The 18779-nt window shown below is 52.4% G+C and overlaps 2 protein-coding genes across 3 annotated transcripts in view; both read right to left on the reverse strand.

Annotated features, from left to right (window-relative positions):
• Positions 1–328: 328 nt before the first annotated feature.
• Positions 329–11530, reverse strand: PIN1 (peptidylprolyl cis/trans isomerase, NIMA-interacting 1). Its single transcript, XM_006104071.2, has 4 exons — positions 11346–11530; positions 9282–9494; positions 2014–2124; positions 329–938 (listed from the first exon to the last, which is right to left on the reverse strand). Exons 1-4 carry the CDS (start codon positions 11521–11523, stop codon positions 829–831), a joined length of 612 nt encoding a protein of 203 aa, XP_006104133.1. The 5' UTR covers positions 11524–11530; the 3' UTR covers positions 329–828.
• Positions 11531–18231: 6701 nt separating this feature from the next.
• UBL5 (ubiquitin like 5) overlaps positions 18232–18779 on the reverse strand; it is a 2248-nt gene continuing 1700 nt past the window's right edge. For both annotated transcript variants that reach the window (XM_023745353.1, XM_006104072.3), the window contains exon 5: positions 18232–18391. In XM_023745353.1, the coding sequence (XP_023601121.1) occupies positions 18348–18391 (44 nt within the window). In that variant the 3' untranslated portion in view covers positions 18232–18347. The remainder of the gene's footprint in view (positions 18392–18779) is intronic.

The following is an 18779-nucleotide window of genomic DNA, read 5'->3' on the forward strand; positions in this document are numbered from 1 at the left end:
GGGTGCCCGTGGGTGGGGTGTGTGTGTGTGGCTCTCCCAGGATCCCCTGCAGGTCTCCAGCTCCATCTGACCTGCTGAGTCCAGGCTGTGGGGTCCAGGCAGGGTCCTTGCATTCGGGAACACCCAGGTCTGAGGGCTGCTGGCGCTGACCGGTGCCCCCTTCCCTGGGGCCTGGATGCTGGGATGCACTCCTGGCTGTCCTCAGGCCCAGAATGTGGAGGCTTGGGGAGGACTCGCAGGCTGGACACTAGGGGTGGTGGGAGAGGCCTGCTCCCCCGACAGTGCGCCCTCACTCAGCAGGGAGGAAATGAGACACAGGACAGCAGAGCAGTGGTTCCAGGTTTAATGGAGGGTGTGAGGGTGCTGCACTGCTGCTCAGAGGGCCCCACAGCAGTAGCAGCCTGGGCCCCACACAGAGCATCTGCATTTTGCGATTTAATAGAGGAACATGGCATAACCAGGAACAACGTAAGGCCCTCCTACCCCATCCTGGACACAGGACAGCTCTGCTGACTAGGCCTTCCCTTTGGGACAGGGCACCCCCACCCCCTGGGTTTGGGAGCTCTGGGAGACCCCCACACCGCTGTCCTTCCAAAGTCAATTCCAAAGGAGGGGGGAATCTGGCGGGGACAGCCGCAACCTGGGTCCGACAGGGAGCCCCTAATGGTGCAGAGCCCCTCTCCTAGCCATTTTGGGAACAATAAATACTGTGTGACATCAGCAGGGAGAGGCGCCCATGCTCGGCTGGCAGCAGTAAGCAGGGCCCCCAGGCCCAGCCACCCTGCCTGCCCCGCCCCATCCCAAGGCCAGGCCTGGGCACCTGCCCCCTCACTCCGTGCGCAGGATGATGTGGATGCCGGAATCCGTGAACACGGGCCCGCTCATCTCCCCCGTCCGAAGCGCAAAGGAGGCATCTTCAAATGGCTTTTGCATCTGACCTGGGGAAACGTAAGGGAGGATGTGTGGGGGTCAAGACGTGGCCGAAGCTCGGACCAGGCAGGACGGCCAGATGGGGCTCCCGCCTGTGCCCAGTCTCCCACTCATCTGTCACTTGGTTTATGGCCCTGTCACAGTGCTGAGCAGCCCTGCTGGAGGTGGCAGGGCCATTAAAGAGGCCCCAGGAAGCCTGAGGACAGCATGAGGGATGTCAGGCAGAGCTGCTGCTGCTGCTGCTGCGTGCTTAGAGATGCACTTTAGTGATGAATGTTTCCCTAGACCCAGCTCCCAGCCCCTGCCACATCATCTGTCCTGTCTGCCTCCCGGGGTGGGCGGCAGCTCCTGGTTGGTTACCCCACACCCCTCACCCCATCCTGGGCATCTTGGGGATGGAGGGAAAGGAAGACAAAGAAGAGGTGGTGGTCAGCTGGTCCCCTCTGCTCCTCCCTTCCCACTGCCCCAACCAGACAGCCCTAAACTCAGAGCTGCTGATCTAACCCATCCTCCCTCACCCCTGGTTCCCCACCATTAAGGGTGGGTAGAGGTTATGGGAGACGACCCTGGGGCTCGCAGGGGCCCTGCCTTATACCTCCAACCAGAGGAGAGGCAAAATGCAGCTTGGTGGGCCCACAACGGAAAAAATGTGCAAAGAAGCACAGACTGACGCCCCATCCCAGGAGAGAATGACTCGGGAGAAGGCTCTGCAGTCATCCCAGCCTCTACCAGCAAGGCAGCCTCTGGAGCCTGAGGAAGGGCTGTGCTGCCACCTGGTGGACCCTGAAGGCCTGTGCCGCAGGGGCCACCGGGCCCATCCTCTACAGCAGGCGGGGGAACGTCGGGCAGTGTATGCCTGCGAAGTCATTTGGTCTGGCCCTGCCCAGGCATTAGGGGTGAGTTAGTTACATGTTTGACCACACATTATCAGGCTAATGTTTAAGTTGGTAATTTGTATGGCCCGTGAGTGAGTCATAAATACCCAATGGCCCCTGGCAGAAAAGAGGTCCCCATCCCTGCTCTGCAGGCGGGGGGCGGGGCCAGAGGGTCCCCAGGGCTGGGTGGTGCCCGTTATCTGCGCACCTCTGCTGAAGGCACCCAGGTCTCCCCTGGCCTTGGCCGAGCTGCAGTCACTGTATTGTGAAGCCAGCGATTCAAAGTCTTCCTCTCCGGACTTGATCTTCTGGATGTAGCCTGTGGACACACACGACAGGAGACACACGGGAGACCATGTCAGGGGCGGGGCAGAGAGCTCGATGAACGGTGGCACACCCCTCAGAACGAAGCTGTGCCACCTTTGCTCTACTGCGTACGCACACACATGCACGCACATGCGAATGCTCGCCACCCCCACATGCTAACACACAGCCACAATGCCTTCTCCCTGCACACGCCTGGAGGCACAGGAGTCCATGAAGTGGGGCCTTCCACACGCATGTGCACTGTGACCCTGCAGTAACCTCAACAGCCATGCTGGTCTCACAACCCACCCTAAACTCCTGCTCCCTTTACCACTCCCCCCCAATCCACACACATATAACAAGAATTCAGCAACCCAGGTATGTGCCCTTGACCAGGAATTGAACCCTTGACCCTTCAGTGCATGGGCCAATGCTCTAACCACTGGCTAGGCCAAAAGTCAAGCTTTAACCACCCCTGCCCCATAGTTCACAGGACCCAGATCTTCCTCCGAGCAGCCAGCTCTCTCGGACTCCTGTATGACCTCAAGGTCACGGTCGCCCATCTGCCAGGGACCCCAGTTGAATGGCATGCCCATGACAGTACGCTTATTACCTGTCTCACTGTACATCACAGCAGCAACAGTGTCCTGGTGTCTGATCTGCTGGATGCTCCCACGACCGTTCCCATCACCCCTGCCTTCCCCATGTCCCTGTCACTCTTGTCTTGTCCTCACCATGCTTTTGCCACTGAGTCTGAATTGCTAGTCATTGCCAGCAGACCACAGTGACATGCTGCACAGTGCCGGACACGGAGAGAGAACTTGAGAAATGTCACTTGCTGTCACCATTCTCCCTTCCATGTGGGCTACACACCCCCGATGAGGCTGTCTCTACTTCCCCCTGACCTGCCCAGCCCTGGTCTTCCTCGCGGGCACATCGCAGTCTGGTCTGGTGTGTTGCTTGCTCAGGCAGAAGGCCCACTCGCTCTGGCCGGCATGACGTGGTGGCTTTTGACCACAATGCCCTGGTGTGGCTGGAACACCTCCCTGGGGCTGCTAGGTGGTGCCTCTGTGCCAGATGCATCCATAGGTGACTGACCAGCACCAGATGTCACTAGGATACCCCTCCTCCTCCTCTCCCTGGACTCCCAGTTATCTCCTTGTCCTCCCCCTCGCAGCACCAAGGTTCCTCCTCTTCTCTTCTGTCTGAACCTCAATTTGCCAGCCCGGGAATCCTGACCACCCCCTTTATGTGTACCTGCCTGCCTTAAAGTGGCACACTGTCCGCACATGCCCAGCACCTGCAGAGCCAGGCCGAGACCTGAGCCCACTCCAAGCATCACCTGGCCTCATCCTCCAGCAGCTGGGCCATGGGCATAACTGCAGGGACCCTCAAGACCAGATGGCCTGCCAAGAAGCACACGGTGTGTGTGTGAGCAGGCGCTACCAGCCTGAAAATCAGATAAAAGTCAAGCCTTTTGTTTTTGTTAATCCGAGGATATTTTTTCCATTGATTTTTAGAGAGAGTGGGAGGGAGAGGAAGAGAGAGAGAGGTAAACATGGATGTGAGAGACACACATCGATTAGTTGCCTCCTGCGTGCGCCCCAATTGGGTAGGGGATCTTGAACCTGCAATCCAGGTACGTGCCCTTGACCGGGAAATGAGCCCCTGACCCTTCAGTGCGTGGCCGATGCTATAACCACTGGCCTGGGCAAAAGCCAAGCTTTTAACCACCCCTGCCCCATAGCTCACAGCACCCAAATCTTCCTCCGAGCAGCCAGCTCTCTCAGAAAACATTCTGCTCAGATGGAGCCTGAAATGATATTTTTAAAAAACGTTTCCCTCCTCAGTTCACCTTCTAGAGCAGCGGTTCTCAACCTGTGGGTCGCGACCCCTTTGGGGGTCGAACGACCCTTTCACAGGGGTCACCTAAGACCATCGGAAAACACATATATAATTACATACTGTTTCTGTGATTAACCACTATGCTTTATTTATGTTCAATTTGTGACAATGACACTGGGGGTCACCACAACATGAGGAACTGTATTAAAGGGTCGCGGCATTAGGAAGGTTGAGAACCACTGCTCTAGAGGCTGACCTTCAGGAATTTGGTCTTGGCCACAAGCCAAGATGCAAGGGAACCTTCAGACTCCTGTGTCCCCTCGGCTCCACTCTTCTACCCTACAGGGTGCCCCTCCCAGCCACACCCTGCTTCTCTGCTCCCTCAGCCCCATCCACCCACCGCCTTGATCTCACAACCCATCCTAAACTGTGTCCATAATGCCATCCTTGCTCAGGCATCTCTTCCCACTTGAAGCTGGCCTGCTGCCTTCTGCCCCGCAACTCCCCTGCCCCAAGACCCCGCTCTCTGAGGTGCCTCCCCTGGGCCCTGCTTTAACACTGTCCTGTTTGTGCGTCTGTGGCCTGCCTGTACTAGGAGGACGGGAGCTGGGTTAGCCTTGCTCACTGCTGTGTCCCCAGCACCTGGCACTATACACTGAGCAGATGTTCACTAATGTTGAAGGAATTCATGAATAAATGAGACAGAAACAGGCCACGGGGAAGGAGGGAGAGGGATCCGCCGCTGGGCTCTGTAGGCAGAAGTGCCAGAATCTCATACCTTTTCTGTGAACCTCAGGCCCAAATACTAAAGAGGAGGCAAGACAGAAAGTACAAACCAGACGTCCTAGCCTTCTCCCGGCAATGCCCTGGCCTCACCTGACTGCGTCAACACCAGTCACCAAGACAGCGCCCACCCAACCCCCATCCAGCAGAGCTCCGGCTGGGACAAAGAGCCGGGCAGACCAGCAGCCTCACCAGGAGCTCCCAGTCTGCAGCGGCACCTTCCACCTGCTCGGGGAGTTCGGGAACTCCTGGGAGAGGATGCACAACAGAACAGCCTCTGCCCCTGCTGGCAGATCACAACACAGCCCTGAGGCTGATGGGGTGGACCTGGAACCTTAGCTGCTGTGTTCAGATCCCAGCTTTACTGCTCCTGAACCTGTGACCCTGGTGGGTGACTTTCCCTCTTGGAGCCTTCCTTTCCTGACCTGCAAAATGGGCTCATTAGCAGCTTCTACCTTGGAGGGCTATTGTGAGGAGTAAAGAAGTTATTGCTGAAGCAGGGCCTGGCCCAGAGCAAGCCCTTGACAGGTACTAGCTATTGGTCCCCACAATATGGACTGAATTGTGTGCCCCAATTCATGTGCTGACCCCCCAGTGTGACTGTATTTAGAGATGGGCCTTCACAGAAATAATTAAGGTTAAGTGAAGTGCACTAATTAGCGTTCTTATAAGAGACACCAGAGCGTTCCATCTCTCTCTCCACACGGGCACACACCAAGGACCGGCCTTGTGATGACAACAAAATTACCGGAGGGAAGTGAGTGAACCAATAGGGGGTCTCTGACCCTAAAAAGGTTTGGAGACAAACAAGGGAAGAAGCCTGGACAGAAAAAGGAAACGGGTTAGTTCTGTCACCCCAGAAGTCCCAGATCCAGCAGGAAGGGCCCAGAGAGACCAGAGACCCAGCCTGAAGCCAGCAGGCTGGGAGTCACTGACCTGGGGGTGGGGGTGGGGGGAAGACTTGAACCACAGCACTAACTGACCCTCGATCCTTGGACAGGGTCATGGAGAAGCCCTCCCCACCTGCTCTCCATCCCTGCTTCTCCAGGGCCTGGCCTCCTCAGACAAGGACACCAGGATTACAGGCAGCCAGTTCTTGATCTCCGATAGCTCCTGGCCACAGGCCAGCAGCTGCAGAGGAGCCGGCGCTGAGAACAGGGGCATCAGCAGAAAACTTGGAAGCACTGGCTCTCACTGCAGGCAGCCTGTCCCCTTGGGCAACGGGCTGCACTGGCTCTAAATGGGCACTGATGAGGCTCCAGACCCGGCTGCCAGCTACAAAGTGTGCTGCCCGAATCCTCATCTCCTGATCGCCTGGAACAAGCCCCTGACAGGGGAACACTCACTTCCACGGGAGAAAAAAGGAGCCCAACCGCCCAGGCTCGCTGACCTGGCACCAAGCCTGCATCTCACTGCTCCCTCCCAGCAGCCCTGAAGGAGGCCTGCCCCAGCCCCATCTCAGTGTCTCAGGACACGGAGGCAGAAGAGGAAGCTCACTGCCCAAGGTCATCAGAGGGTCTGCCTGAGCCCACCAGCTCCTGCACCGCTGCCCAAAGCTCTCCATGGGCCCGAGTTCTTCCCATCAGCCGTGGGGAAGCAGCCGGGGCTGCCAGAGAGCAAAGGCCTGGTCTTGACCTTGGCCCCCACCACACACGCCTAATGACTGAGGTCAAGGCTCCAGCACGTAGACAGTGAGCGCCAGACACTGAGCCCATTGCTCTTCTGAGCATTCCTGGACCTTTATGGCCGCCTTGTCCCCATTTTACAGAAAAGGAAACCGAGGCTCTGAAAATGAAGACACTTGCTGAAGGCCACGCAGCTGGCACCAGGACCCATCTCTGTGTGACTCCAGGTCGGGCTACTTGGTTCCGACTTTACCCCACCCCCGCCCATCTAATCCATCACCTGTTCCTCTGGATTCTGCCTCCTAAATCTTTTTAGAATACGCTCCACCCCTCCCACCCACCTCCAAGTTCAAGTCACATCATCTGCAGCTGCAATTCCTCCCACAGCTTCCACCAGGCCCTCCAGCGCAGGTGGGCATGCCCTCCCCCTGCTAACCCTGGTCTGCATCCGCTGAAGGTTAGGCCCCAGGGCCCAGCTGCTTGCGGGGAGCACCCTCTCCCAAGTTACCTTCCCCAAGACCCAGCTGACTTCAGCACCCTCAGCCCCACAGCAGTGTCAGCCTACCGCACACCTGCCCCTCCCAGTGACGGGAAGCACCCTCACCTGCCATCCCAGGCGGTCCTCACAGCCTGACAGTTAGCCCAGCCCCTTCCCAGTTGCCTTCCCAACGGCTCTTCCTCAGGCCCCTCAGACTTAGTGAGTCCCTCCTCAGACTGCATCTCTCTCCACGTCCTCTCTACCAGTGGTACCTCTTGTCACTCAATTGCAAACGCCTGTTACATCTCTCTCCCTTGTGATCCAGAAGCCTTGGAACAGAGACCACCTGAGCTGGGAGAATCTCAAGGTTCTCTCTGGGCTTTTTCCACTCGCTTTCTCCTTTTCCCCTGAGGCAGCCAGATCCCCCGCCCCGCCCCGCTGCCAACCCCTCTTCCTCATCACTCATAGTTGGTCCCAGCCAACCTGGCCTCTGGACCTTCTGGCTTCCCTGGCCGTTCACCTCCAGCCACACTATTGTGAAAGCACCACCGCAGGGTCCCTCTCCGGTCACACTTGGCCAGGAAAGACCCCGACTCTCTGCCTTGCTCTGGGCCCTCCTCAACCTGGCCAGGCCTGCCCTTGAAGGATGTGGTCCCTCTTCGGTCCCCTGCACAGCCTTCCAGAGTTCTGTTCACAGCCCAGCTCCAGGCCTTTATTTCTGTCATGTCCGCTGCCAGGAATCCTATGTTTTCTACTGCTTCACAAACAATGCTGAGTGCTCACAGGGGCCAGGCTGTGTGCTGGGCAGTGGGGAAACAATGCTGAGTGCTCACAGGGGCCAGGCTGTGTGCTGGGCAGTGGGAAACGGGGAAAGAGCAGATCCAGTCCCTGCCCTCATAAAGCTCAGGAGGCGAGTTTAATCGGCCTCAGATTCTGTGCAAGAACAGAGATCCTCCCTATAATGTTATGAGGCTAACAGGTGCCATTTATCATGCCAGACACCAAATGGGGGAGGGGGTATGCATGTGTGTAAGTAATATCTTACCAACCAAGTACTGGACCAAGTGATATGATAGCTAAACACAGCCAATACTGACTATTGTGTACTCGTTGCCAGGGTTGTGTTAATAACAACCATCATAATCACCGCGAGTAATTATAGAACGTTTACTAGGTGCCAGGTCTGTTATTCGTGCTTTACTGTATTAGGTCAGAGTCCTCACAACCACCCTGTGAGGTGGGTCCAATTATAAATACTAATTTTACAGGTAACAAATTAAGGCTCAGAGACGTTAGGCAATTTGCTCAAGGTCACACAGCCAGGACCTGGCAGAGTCCGATGGGAACTCAGGCTGCCTGGGCATGGATGAGGGACCAGTTATGTGGGGTAGGAGCAGCCAGGGAGAGGTCTGGGGTCTCTGGTGGGAGAGGCTGAGTGGATGATGAAATCACCGGTGAGATCCAGACTAGCACCGTCCAACAGAACTTCTCCCGAGGGTGAAAATGTTTATCTGCGCTGTACAAGGTGCAACCCTAGCCACACGATGCTACTGAACACTTAAAGTGTGGCCTCATGGCTGAAGAACCAATTTTTAATATTTCTTCATTTTAATTCATTTAAGTGGACATCGCCGATGTAGGCAGTGGCAGGCAGCTATACTGGACAGCTCTAGGGCAGGGTTCTGCCAACAATGACCCGCAGGCTCGCTATTTTTGTAAACAGAGTCTGATTGGCATCTAGCCACGCCCATTTGTTTACCTTTTGTCTAACGCTATCATTTTACAAAGCAGAGCACACAGAGACTGTTTGGCCTGCAAAACCTAAAATATTTACCATCTGGCCTTTTAAGAAAGTTTGCCAACCACTGTTCCAGGCTGTGGAGAAAACGAGAGAGTGAAGAACAGCCTCTTCTCTCTGGACAGAATGAACTTACAAACTGCAGCCAGTTCTGCACGGCTACCTTTCCGACCTCCCTCCCCCTCCAGACCCACACCTGGTGCACTGCAGAGCCCTGCCTGATGACAGCATCATCCATCACTCCCGCTGACTGAGGGCACATGTGCGCCACGCACTGCCTTATCTCAATGAATTTTCACAACGACCCTCAGAGGCAGGTATATGACGATGCCCATTTCATAGAGGTGAAAACTGAGTCTCAGGGAGGTGACTTGGGCCCCTAAGGTCATAGAGCTTACAGGGGTCTGCTAGCCCCAACATTGGGTCTTCCCACTCCTACGGATGGAAAGAAAAAGGAAAGGTGGCCATGTGGGCCAGGCTCACGTCATGTGCAGGCACTTTTGTGTCGGCCAATGCCACACTTCACAGCTGAGCAAGCTGGGGTAGAGGGTCTGGTGTGATTTCTACGAGGCTTGCTCTGGCCCTCAGGGAGAGGTACCCCTCCCCCCCCCTCGCCCCATCCTGTCTCCAGTTCTGCTCACTGTTGATCAGCTCCAGGGCCTCCTCCTTGGTCCGGGTTATCTTCTCTTGCCTCCAAGATGACGGCCGCCGTGACTGGCTGTGCTTGACCAGCAGGTGTGAGCAGCGCACCCTAGTAGGCTCCCCCTGTCCATTTTTGCCACTGCCACTGCTGCTGCCACTTGGCCGCTCCCACTGGCTGGCGTTCGTGATGTGATTGAAGTAGTACACCCGGCCTGGAGGGAGAGGAGGTGGATATTCAGCTGGGACTGCTCATAGGACACCACCCTGAGGCCAGAATAAGGGACTGGCCTAAGAGATGCCATGATTCAGCAAATTCACTGTGTGTCCACCACATGCCACAGGCCCTTAGGGAGCTAACATTCCAGGTGGGGACAGATCGCCACCAGCCAAGCAAATAGGACACGGTAACTTCAGTCACTGATAACGCTGAATGAGCCAGGTGACAACAGAGAAGCCAGCCCCACCCCAGAGGTGGACCAGGGCCCGGGAGAGGAAGTGGTTCAGAGCATGCACTCAGCAGTCAGACCACCTACTCAAACCTGGTTCTGCCACTTCCTCCCGGTATGACCTATCTTCCCCAGGCCTCAGCTTTCTCACCTGTAACATGCAGATGACAACAGGACCTGCCTGTTGGGCTGCTGCAAGGACTGAATGAGTTCACATCTGTAACGTGCTTAGGATGGCTCCCGGCACACATTTAAGAGTGTGATAGCCATTACTACCTCCATTTTATAGAGGACAAACCTAGGCAATGTTTCCTGTTTACTGTGCTTCAGGCACACTATGGAGGGAGGCATGGTGTCAGACACCAAAGCTCTGATCTTTTCCCTACAGCGTACTGTGCTACACAAGGGGCCAGACGTTACTCAGCGACTGAGGAGCATGGAGTGAACACGGCACACAAGAAACTTGAAGTGCGAGGGACCCAGTAGAAAAGGGGTGTCATTCCACTGGGTTACATGGAGGACCTGTGCCCAGCCCTGTGAAGGGCTGGATGTCGCCCTAAGGACTGTCAGGGTCAAGCCACACAGAAATGGCAGAACATCAGGTTTATGCCACAGCAAGGTGAGAGCTGAGCCACAGAAGGTCTATAAAACCTTGGCCATGGGCTCCATCTCCTTGAGAAGTGGCGGTGAAGTGAGAGATGAGGCCGTCAAACTTCGTGGGGTTAATGTGGAGAGTCCATGATGATGCACACGAAGTGCTCATCAGAGCTATTACTGCGACGGTGGGTGACTACTATGGACAACGACCGGTGGAACAAGATGCAGGGCCTGCTGCTCTGCAGTTTGCAGTGACAGGGCAGGGGGCTCTGGAGTCAAAATGACTGGATTCTAACCCAGCCCTCAGCCCCCCCGCCCCCCCCCCCCCCCATGAATGACTTTGGGCAAACTCCTTCATTTTTTCTGGCCTCAGTTTCCTCATCTGCAAAATGGGGGCAATGACTGCCAACTTCCCAGAGTTGTGGCCATTCAGAGAAGACACTTAAAACGCTCGGCACAAAGCTTGCAGCTGATAAAAAGTACCCTGTTGTTGACATTACTATGGATAAGCCTTACATCGGACCCAAGAACAGGGGCTCAGCATTAGATGTGGGTGGCCGGCGTGGTAGCAGGAGCAGGTGGTGCATCCGAGGCCGGGGTGCACCCCGGGGTCACACCCTAAGCATGGGCCTCGGGTGTCCTCCCCCGGAGATGGACCCCCAGGGCCAGCGGGGTGCAGAGACGTTCCCCGGCGAGGTCAGGTGCATTAGGCCGAAAGGGGTCAGCCCGGTCCGCAGGGCCAGGGCCATCGCCGGGAGGAAGGCCGCGGGATCACCAGCCCCTCCCCGCGCCCCCGCAGCGCGCTGGGCCTCCCCGGCCGGTCCCAGCCTGTTTCCTCCGGCTCCCCGGCGCCAGAGGCTCCAAGCCTCAACAGGGCGGGCCGGGGCCGTTACCGGGAGGATGCGGAGCCAGGACCCCACGGGAATAGGGCGGCGGCGCCGCGCCCGAGGGCGAGCTCGAGCCTTGCTCCCGCTCCCGCAGACCCGCGCGGCCCCGCCCCAGCCCGGACCCCCGCGGCACCTGAGCTGCGGCTCATGCGCTTCTCCCAGCCGAGGGGCAGCTTCTCCTCGTCCGCCATCTTCCCTCCTGCGGCAGCGCCTGCTCCGCCTCCGCGCACCGCCTCCGCCGCCCGCGCCCGCCCAGCGCCGCCGCCTATTGGCGGGGCGCGCCTTGCACCGGGCCTGGCGACGACTCCCATTGGGCATCTTAACTGGCTTTCTATTGGGCAAAAGCGAAAGCGGGCGTATCCACTCCGCCTTTTCTTACCTGGGCCCCGCCCCCTCGCCCTCCTCTGGCCTCTAAGTGGTGAGGAAGGGAGACACTCCCGCCTTCTCGACTCCCTCTTGCAAGCTTCAAAGGAGGCCCCGTCCCTCCGGTGCGTCCTTAGCCACAGCGCCTGTCTGATTGGCTACTGCAGCAGCGATTCCCGTCCCCTAAGCCGTTTCCGGAGGGCCGCAGCCCACCTTACGGAAGCGTCTAGTGTGGAGGCAAGGGCAGCCGACCAGATGCTTGGGAGATGCGGTGCTGTCTTTACTGTTGCCATAGCAACGCAGTTGCCTTGGTGATAAGCATCTAATAACCAGAAGCCTAAATCTGGCTTCTCCATTCTCCCTCGTCCCACATCTTTCCTTCAGATGTTCAAGACTAACCTTTATTTTTGTGTGCAAACCCTTTGCCTGTGCCACTGACCCAAACACCTTCACTTATTCCCTCTCAAGCTGGCTCCTGCCTCCATCCTGATGACTGATGGGTGTTGGCACTGCCACTCAGATGGGGACACAGAAGGAGGTGAAGGTTGGAGGTTGATGAGTTCAATCTGAGTCAATTTAAAATGGAGTCCACGGGACACTGAGGAGGTGGTTGGGGACCCAGGGCTGGAGATAGATATGGAAGTAAAAGAGACTAACAGGAAAGAGTTCAGTGACAGTTCATCTACAGCATGGGCCCTCATGTGATCACTAAAAAGAATGAGGCACAGTGAAAAAGAGGGAAACGTGTTCACAGGAAAGTAGAGACAGGATTCGGTAGAAGGTTAAGAGCACTTAAGAGCCAGATTGCTTAACTTCAAAGCTTGGCTCTACCATTTCCTATGACCTTGAACAAATTACTTACTTAACCTCTGCATTTCAGCTTCCCCACCTGAAAACTGAGGGTAAGAAAGAAAATATATTTCATGCATATCTTTGATGTAAAGTGTAAATGAGTTAATTTATGTAAAGCACTCAAAACAGTGCCTGGCCCATACATGGCAGGGATGTATTGTCTGGGTGGAAAAAAGCAAATAATAGTACAGCATAGCAATTATACTATGTAGAAAGGCATAACAAAATGAAAAAAATAAAATTCTTTAATGACATCATCCATGGAAGTATATCGAAGTACTAAGAGTATAAAAAAGCAAGCTAATGAACAGTATCAGTATTAGAATATGTATAATTAACGGTGTAAAAACTATAGATTGCCGAAACCGGTTTGGCTTGGTGGATAGAGCGTCGGCTTGCTACCACTGGTGATACAGATGGAGAAATGAACAACTTAAATAATGCCATTTTCATTTTTTATGAGCATGTATTAGCATAATAATCTTTTAAGTAATATATAATTTTAGAGTTAGGGCAGAGTTACAAAAGTAGTATAAGGGTTTTAGTATAGAAGATAGAATTTCATATAGCCTTCACCCAGCCTTCCCTTGTATTAGCAGATGCTAATAACAGAACAGAGGTTCTTAACCAGAGGTGATTTTGTTCCCTAAAGGACATTTGACAATATCTTTGGTTGTCACAAATGGGTGTGTGTGGGGGGGGGGGGGCATTGTTACTAGCATTTAGTAGGTAGAAGCCCAGGATTCTGCTAAATATCCTACAATGCACAGCCCCCACAATAAAGAATTATCTAGCCTCAAAAGCCACCAGTGCCAAAGCTAAGAAACCCTGTCATAGAGTAATTATCAAAATTAAGAAATCAACATGGGGGTGGCAGCAGTGTAGAGGGGGTTAATGGGGGAATAAAGAGGACATCTGTAATACTCTCAACAATAAAGATACATTTAAAAAAATCAACATTGGTACGATACTCTTTAAAAAAATTTTTTTTGTATTGATTTCAGAGAGGAAGGGAGACAGAAAGATAGAAACATCAATGATGAGAAAGAATCATTGATCGGCTTCCTCCTGCACGTCTCACCCTGGGGATCGAGCCTGCAACCCAGGCTTGTGCCTTTCACTGGAATCGAACCCAGTACCCTTCAGTCCACAGGTTGACGCTCTATCCACTGAGCCAAACCAGCTAGGGCAGTACAATACTTTTAAGACTAGACTTGAATCCACATAGTCACATCTCCATAGTCTCTTCCAACATGTGACAATTTTTAGGTCTTCCTTGTATTGCATGATCCTGATACTTTTGAATAGCAAAATGCCCATTCTGATGTTTTTTTTTAAAAAATATATTTTATTGATTTTTTACAGAGGAAGGGAGAGAGATAGAGAGTTAGAAACATCGATGAGAGAGAAACACCGATCAGCTGCCTCCTGCACATCTCCCACTGGGGATGTGCCCGCAACCCAGGTACATGCCCTTGACCAGAATCGAACCTGGGACCTTTCAGTCCGCAGGCCGACGCTCTATCCACTGAGCCAAACCGGTTTCGGCCCATTCTGATGTTTTATCATGAGAGGGTTTGTTGGATATTTTCTCAAGAATAGACTGAGGTTATACATTTTTGGAAAGGATACCACAGAGACGATATAACCCCAGTGCATCATACCTGGTATGCAATGTATTCCTGTTTGTATTAAGGTATCTATTGTTGCAATAACACTTATCTCACAACTTAGTGAATTAACACATTTTCTCACAGCTTGTATGGGTCAGGAATCCGAGCACAGTTTAGCTGGTGTCAGCAGGGGTGGCTGTGGTCTAATTTGAAGGCTTGACTGGGGCAGGATCTACTTCCAAGCTCTCTCAGGTGGCTGCTCTCAGGATTCAAGTACTAACAGGATGTTTGTCTGAGGACTGCAGTTCTTTGTTGGGGGTCTCTCCATAAGGCAGCTCACAACATAGAAGCTGGCTTTCATCAGTGAACAAGTGAGCAAGCAAGGCAGAAGCCAGTTTCTTTGCAACCTCATCTCAGAAGTGATATCCCACCACTTTTGCCATGCTCTACTTGTTAGAAGCTAGGTCTAGCCTGTACTCAAGAGGAAGGGACTACACAAGGATGTGAATACACAAAGACGAGGGGATCATTAGGGGCCATTTTAGAGGCTGCCTACCACACTTGCAATATTAACGTTGATCACTTGGTTAAGGCAATTTCCGAACTTACTATTGTAATAATACTTTCAAGGGATACTTTGAGTTGTGCCCTTTCAACATGCTTCCATCCTTTTTATTCTGGCACTTCTTACCTCCTGACACCACTAGATGCTCCATGCCCAGCTGGTATTTTCCCTGCCCTAGCTCTAGAACCAATCACTTCTCCAAGAAGCTCTAGTTCCTTTCATTGGAGAATGTTATTTAGAAACAAAGATCTGCATGCTGGACATGCTCATTGCACCTGGGGTGTCACTGTTTCTGGTCCCTCTAAGTGGAAAAAGCAAAGAAAATATATGTATGCACACATATCTGCATGTCTATATACATAGTAAATAAAAACCATGAGTCCACACGGGTGGTTTAACTCTAATCCAGTCCCACAGGTTCATTCTAACAACACCCTTCCACCCTTCCTGCCTCATTTTATTTGTAACTTTAAAAACAACATATTTTTATTGATATCAGAGAGAAAGGATGAGGGAGAGATAAAAACATCAATGATGAGAGAGTCATCAATCGGCTGTCTCCTGCACGCCCCACACTGGGGATCTAGTCCACAACCCAGGCAGATCCCCTGACCCGGAATCGAACCATGACCTCCTTGTTCATAGGTCGACACTCAACCACTGAGCCACGCTGGCTGGGCTATTTGTAACTTCTCCAGCAGTGAGAAACCTGGATCTCACTACCTATAATATATTTACCCATTTGTTCAACTCTGTGTGTGGATACAGATGTACGTATAAAAGTTTCAGAATTGTTAAATCATGTCCCTGTGAGAAACATATTTACCAACTAGAGTGCAGTGTTTTTCTACACTTCTTTTTGTCTTTAGCCTTCTCGCATCCTAGCAAATACTTTTCCCAAACTTAGGTCAGCTGTCTTTCCCACCTTTTGTGTGTGTGTGTGTGTGTGTGTGTGTGTGTGTGTGTGTGTATTCACCTGAATAGTCAGGGAACTTCACCTATTTTATTTAGGTTTTCATTTTTTCAAATTCCAACCACAAGCTAAATATGATTGGAAACCAATAAGCACTAAGTTTGCTCCAAAGGGGTAGGATCATTCAGATTTACTCCAATAAACTATCTTCCCCATCTTCTTCAGTGTGGTCATGTGATTCATTTGTAATACAAGCAGATTCATTAGATGGCCTGCATTCCATTCTTCCTACATCGTTTCTGACAAATAGAGCCCTGCATCCACCACCACAGTTCCATCATCACAAGAATCCCTCCATACTGCCCTTTTATGTAAAAAAATAATCAATAAAAATACCAATGAAAAAGAATGAGACATAATTTACATGGAAGGATATCAAAAGCATAAAAACAAACTGATGCATAGTATGTGAATATTATAGAATGTATAATTATCCCAATTTTATAAAAACTATAGGTTGTATTTCAGGAAATGTCTGGATTTACTCAAATATGTTAATAACTGCCAGTGGTGAAAGGGGGGGATGTTAATATGAAACAATTTTTGTTGTTGTTACTCCTCACCTGAGTATTTTTTTCCATTGATTTTTATAGAGAGTTGAAGGGAGGGGGAAGAGACAGAGAGAGAAACATCGATGTGAGAGAGAGATATTGACTGGTTGCCTCCCACACTTGCCCTGACTGGGCCGGGGATGGGTCTGCAACGAGGCAGATGCCCTTGACCAAATCCAACCTGGGACCCTTTAGTCCTCAAGCCAACACTCTAACCACTGGGCAACCAGCTAGGGTTGAAACAATGTTTGACAAAACATTTGAATGTTTTTTACAAGCAGTTATTAGCATAGTTATCTTTTAAAAGTAAAACTGAAATTTATACAAATGCGCTGAAAAAGTTCTGACCTCAGGAGAGAGAAGGGTGAGGAAAAGGGTTTTACTTTTAGCACATATTTTCTATGCCAATTTGAAATTATAAGGAATCACCTCATCAAGGCTGTCGTGTAGTTTATTTATTTTGCTTTACTTCAGGTCTTATATTTAATTTCTTTTTATATATTTTTAATGAAATTTATTGGGGTGACATCTATCCTATATAATAAAAGCATAATATGCAAATCGACCAAACAGCCGAACAGCGGAACGACCATCTGGGACCTGCTATGACACCCACTGGCACCAGGCCAGCCAAGGCGGGTGTGATGCAATTGGTCGGGGGCCGGCCATCACCCCATGATCACCCCGCAGAGGGAGGCCCAGGCCACCAACAGGCAGGCTGTGGTGGGTGGGCGGGGCCTCCCTCTGCAAGGGAAGCTGGTTCTGGCAGCCAGGGGAAGGAAGGCCTACTCTTGCACGAATTTCGTGCATCGGGCCTCTAGTCTATAATAATAAAAGCGTAATATGCTAATTAGACCAGACGTCCTTCTGGACAACCTTCTGGATGAAGATGCCAGAGGGAAGCCGGTGCTGGCAGGCGGGGGAAGGAAGGCCTACTCTTGCACAAATTTCATGCATCGGGCCTCTAGTTGGTTAATAAAAGGCTGTCCTGTAGTTTAAAAAAAAAATTTTTTTAACAGGTCAAAGGGGGATACTGAGTTTTAAGGGTAGTGGGAAACAGACATGTCTTAGGGATAGAAGGGAAGCCAAGAGGCAGGTAGAGAGACCAAAGAGAAACCATTCTCAACAGACTCCAGGTCAGCAGCCTCCCAAGCAGCTGGCAGGTCATCTCCCCAGAAGCTTGGAGGTGAAGGGAAGGCAGAGGCTGGCAGGAGCCTGGGGGGAGGGGGGAATGTCGGGGGGAGCAGTGGGCTAGAGCTGACTGTGTTGAGCTACTGAGTAGGATAGGGCAGGTCAATACAGTGTGGGGCATGCAGGAGAAAGAACAGAGCAAGGTTCTGGATGAAGCTCTTGAGAAAGGTCCAGAATATGGCTCTGGGAAAGGACAGGGACAAGGTCGGCCCCAGGATCTGTGGCTAAGGGAACAGAGGTGGGGTGTTTGGTGTCCTGTCTACTCACACCTGGGAGAAGACTGGAGCCAGCTGGTAACACCATGGAACAGACATCCTGCTGCTCTAACTGCATTTCTCATTGAGATGTGGGTGTCATCATGGTACCCCATTTTAGAAGAGGAAACTGAAGATCAAAGGAAGCTGACGACCCCAAACCCCACTACTAATCATCAGTCAAAATTCAGCCCATGCCACGCTGTTTTGCTCTGTCCACTAGGATTTCATAAGTGCCAAGAACTGTAGATGCTTAACCTCATTTTCTCCCAGCTACACTTTGCAACACGACCATGAACTATCAGTTCCAGTTTGGAAAAGGAAATGCAGGCTTAGGGAGGTCAAGGAACTTGCCCAGGGTCATTGTTGACACAAGAGCTGGGATTCCACCCATAGTCTGTCTCAATCCAGAACCTGTATTCCTAACTACATCACTGTCCCTACCCAGAGGGCCCTGGACCTCTTAGGGTGACAATCATCTCAGACCTCTTGCCCTCCAGAAACCCACACCGGCTCCCAGTCTCCTGGCTTGCTCTTCCCTCACCGACCCAGTCAGTCTTGAACTCTGAATGGGCAGCTGGGCACTGAGAGTACAGTGACCACCAGATACCAACCTTCCCTCATCAGACAGGCCTCAGTCAAACATGACGACAGTGAAGCTGTTCTACGTTTTTATTAACATGACTTTTTAAAAACAAGCATCCATACCAGGGCTGGGGCTGAGAGCGGGAGGAGAGGGGCGGGGGGACCGGGCACAAGGAAGGAGTTCGGCTTTATTGGTAATAAAGCTCCAGGTTCATCCCATCATGGATTTCATCTGGAGGGAAGGCGTTAAGGACCCTTCACTGTGGATTCGGCCCCTGCCCTTTCACCTCTCATGGCTGGGCCAGGGTGGCCTGCTCGCTTGGCCCGGAGCCAAGGAGGCCATTCTGGACCGGGTCACTTTGATTTGGAAAGAACACAAACTATGACATTTCATGCTCCTTTTGCACCGCAGGCATGGCGGAGTCTCACTCCACCCCGACCTCCTTCAAAGTGTCTTCTAAGCCTCAGAATATTTGACCAACCAACCACCTTCCGCCCAGCAAAGCAATGACATTACTCCCATTCTCCAAATCAGTGGCTCTCAACCTTGGCTGCACATTAGAATCACCTGGGAATCTCTTTAAAATCCTGATTTCTGGGCCTCATCCTCCGGAAATTCC

Source organism: Myotis lucifugus, unplaced genomic scaffold (assembly GCF_000147115.1).
Source record: "Myotis lucifugus unplaced genomic scaffold, Myoluc2.0 scaffold_539, whole genome shotgun sequence".
Lineage (NCBI taxonomy): Eukaryota > Metazoa > Chordata > Mammalia > Chiroptera > Vespertilionidae > Myotis > Myotis lucifugus.

What these genes read in the sequence shown, in the direction of transcription:
- PIN1 (XM_006104071.2), bottom strand. Translation starts at nt 11,523, where the DNA reads ATGGGAGTCGTCGCCAGGCCCGGTGCAAGGCGCGCCCCGCCAATAGGC. An exon ending in GGCCCTGGAGCTGATCAACA is followed by an intron (nt 2,125 to 9,281) that starts GTGAGCAGAACT and finishes GTGTGTCCACAG; the next exon opens with GCTACATCCAGAAGATCAAG. An exon ending in CCTGGGTGCCTTCAGCAGAG is followed by an intron (nt 939 to 2,013) that starts GTGCGCAGATAA and finishes ACGTTTCCCCAG; the next exon opens with GTCAGATGCAAAAGCCATTT.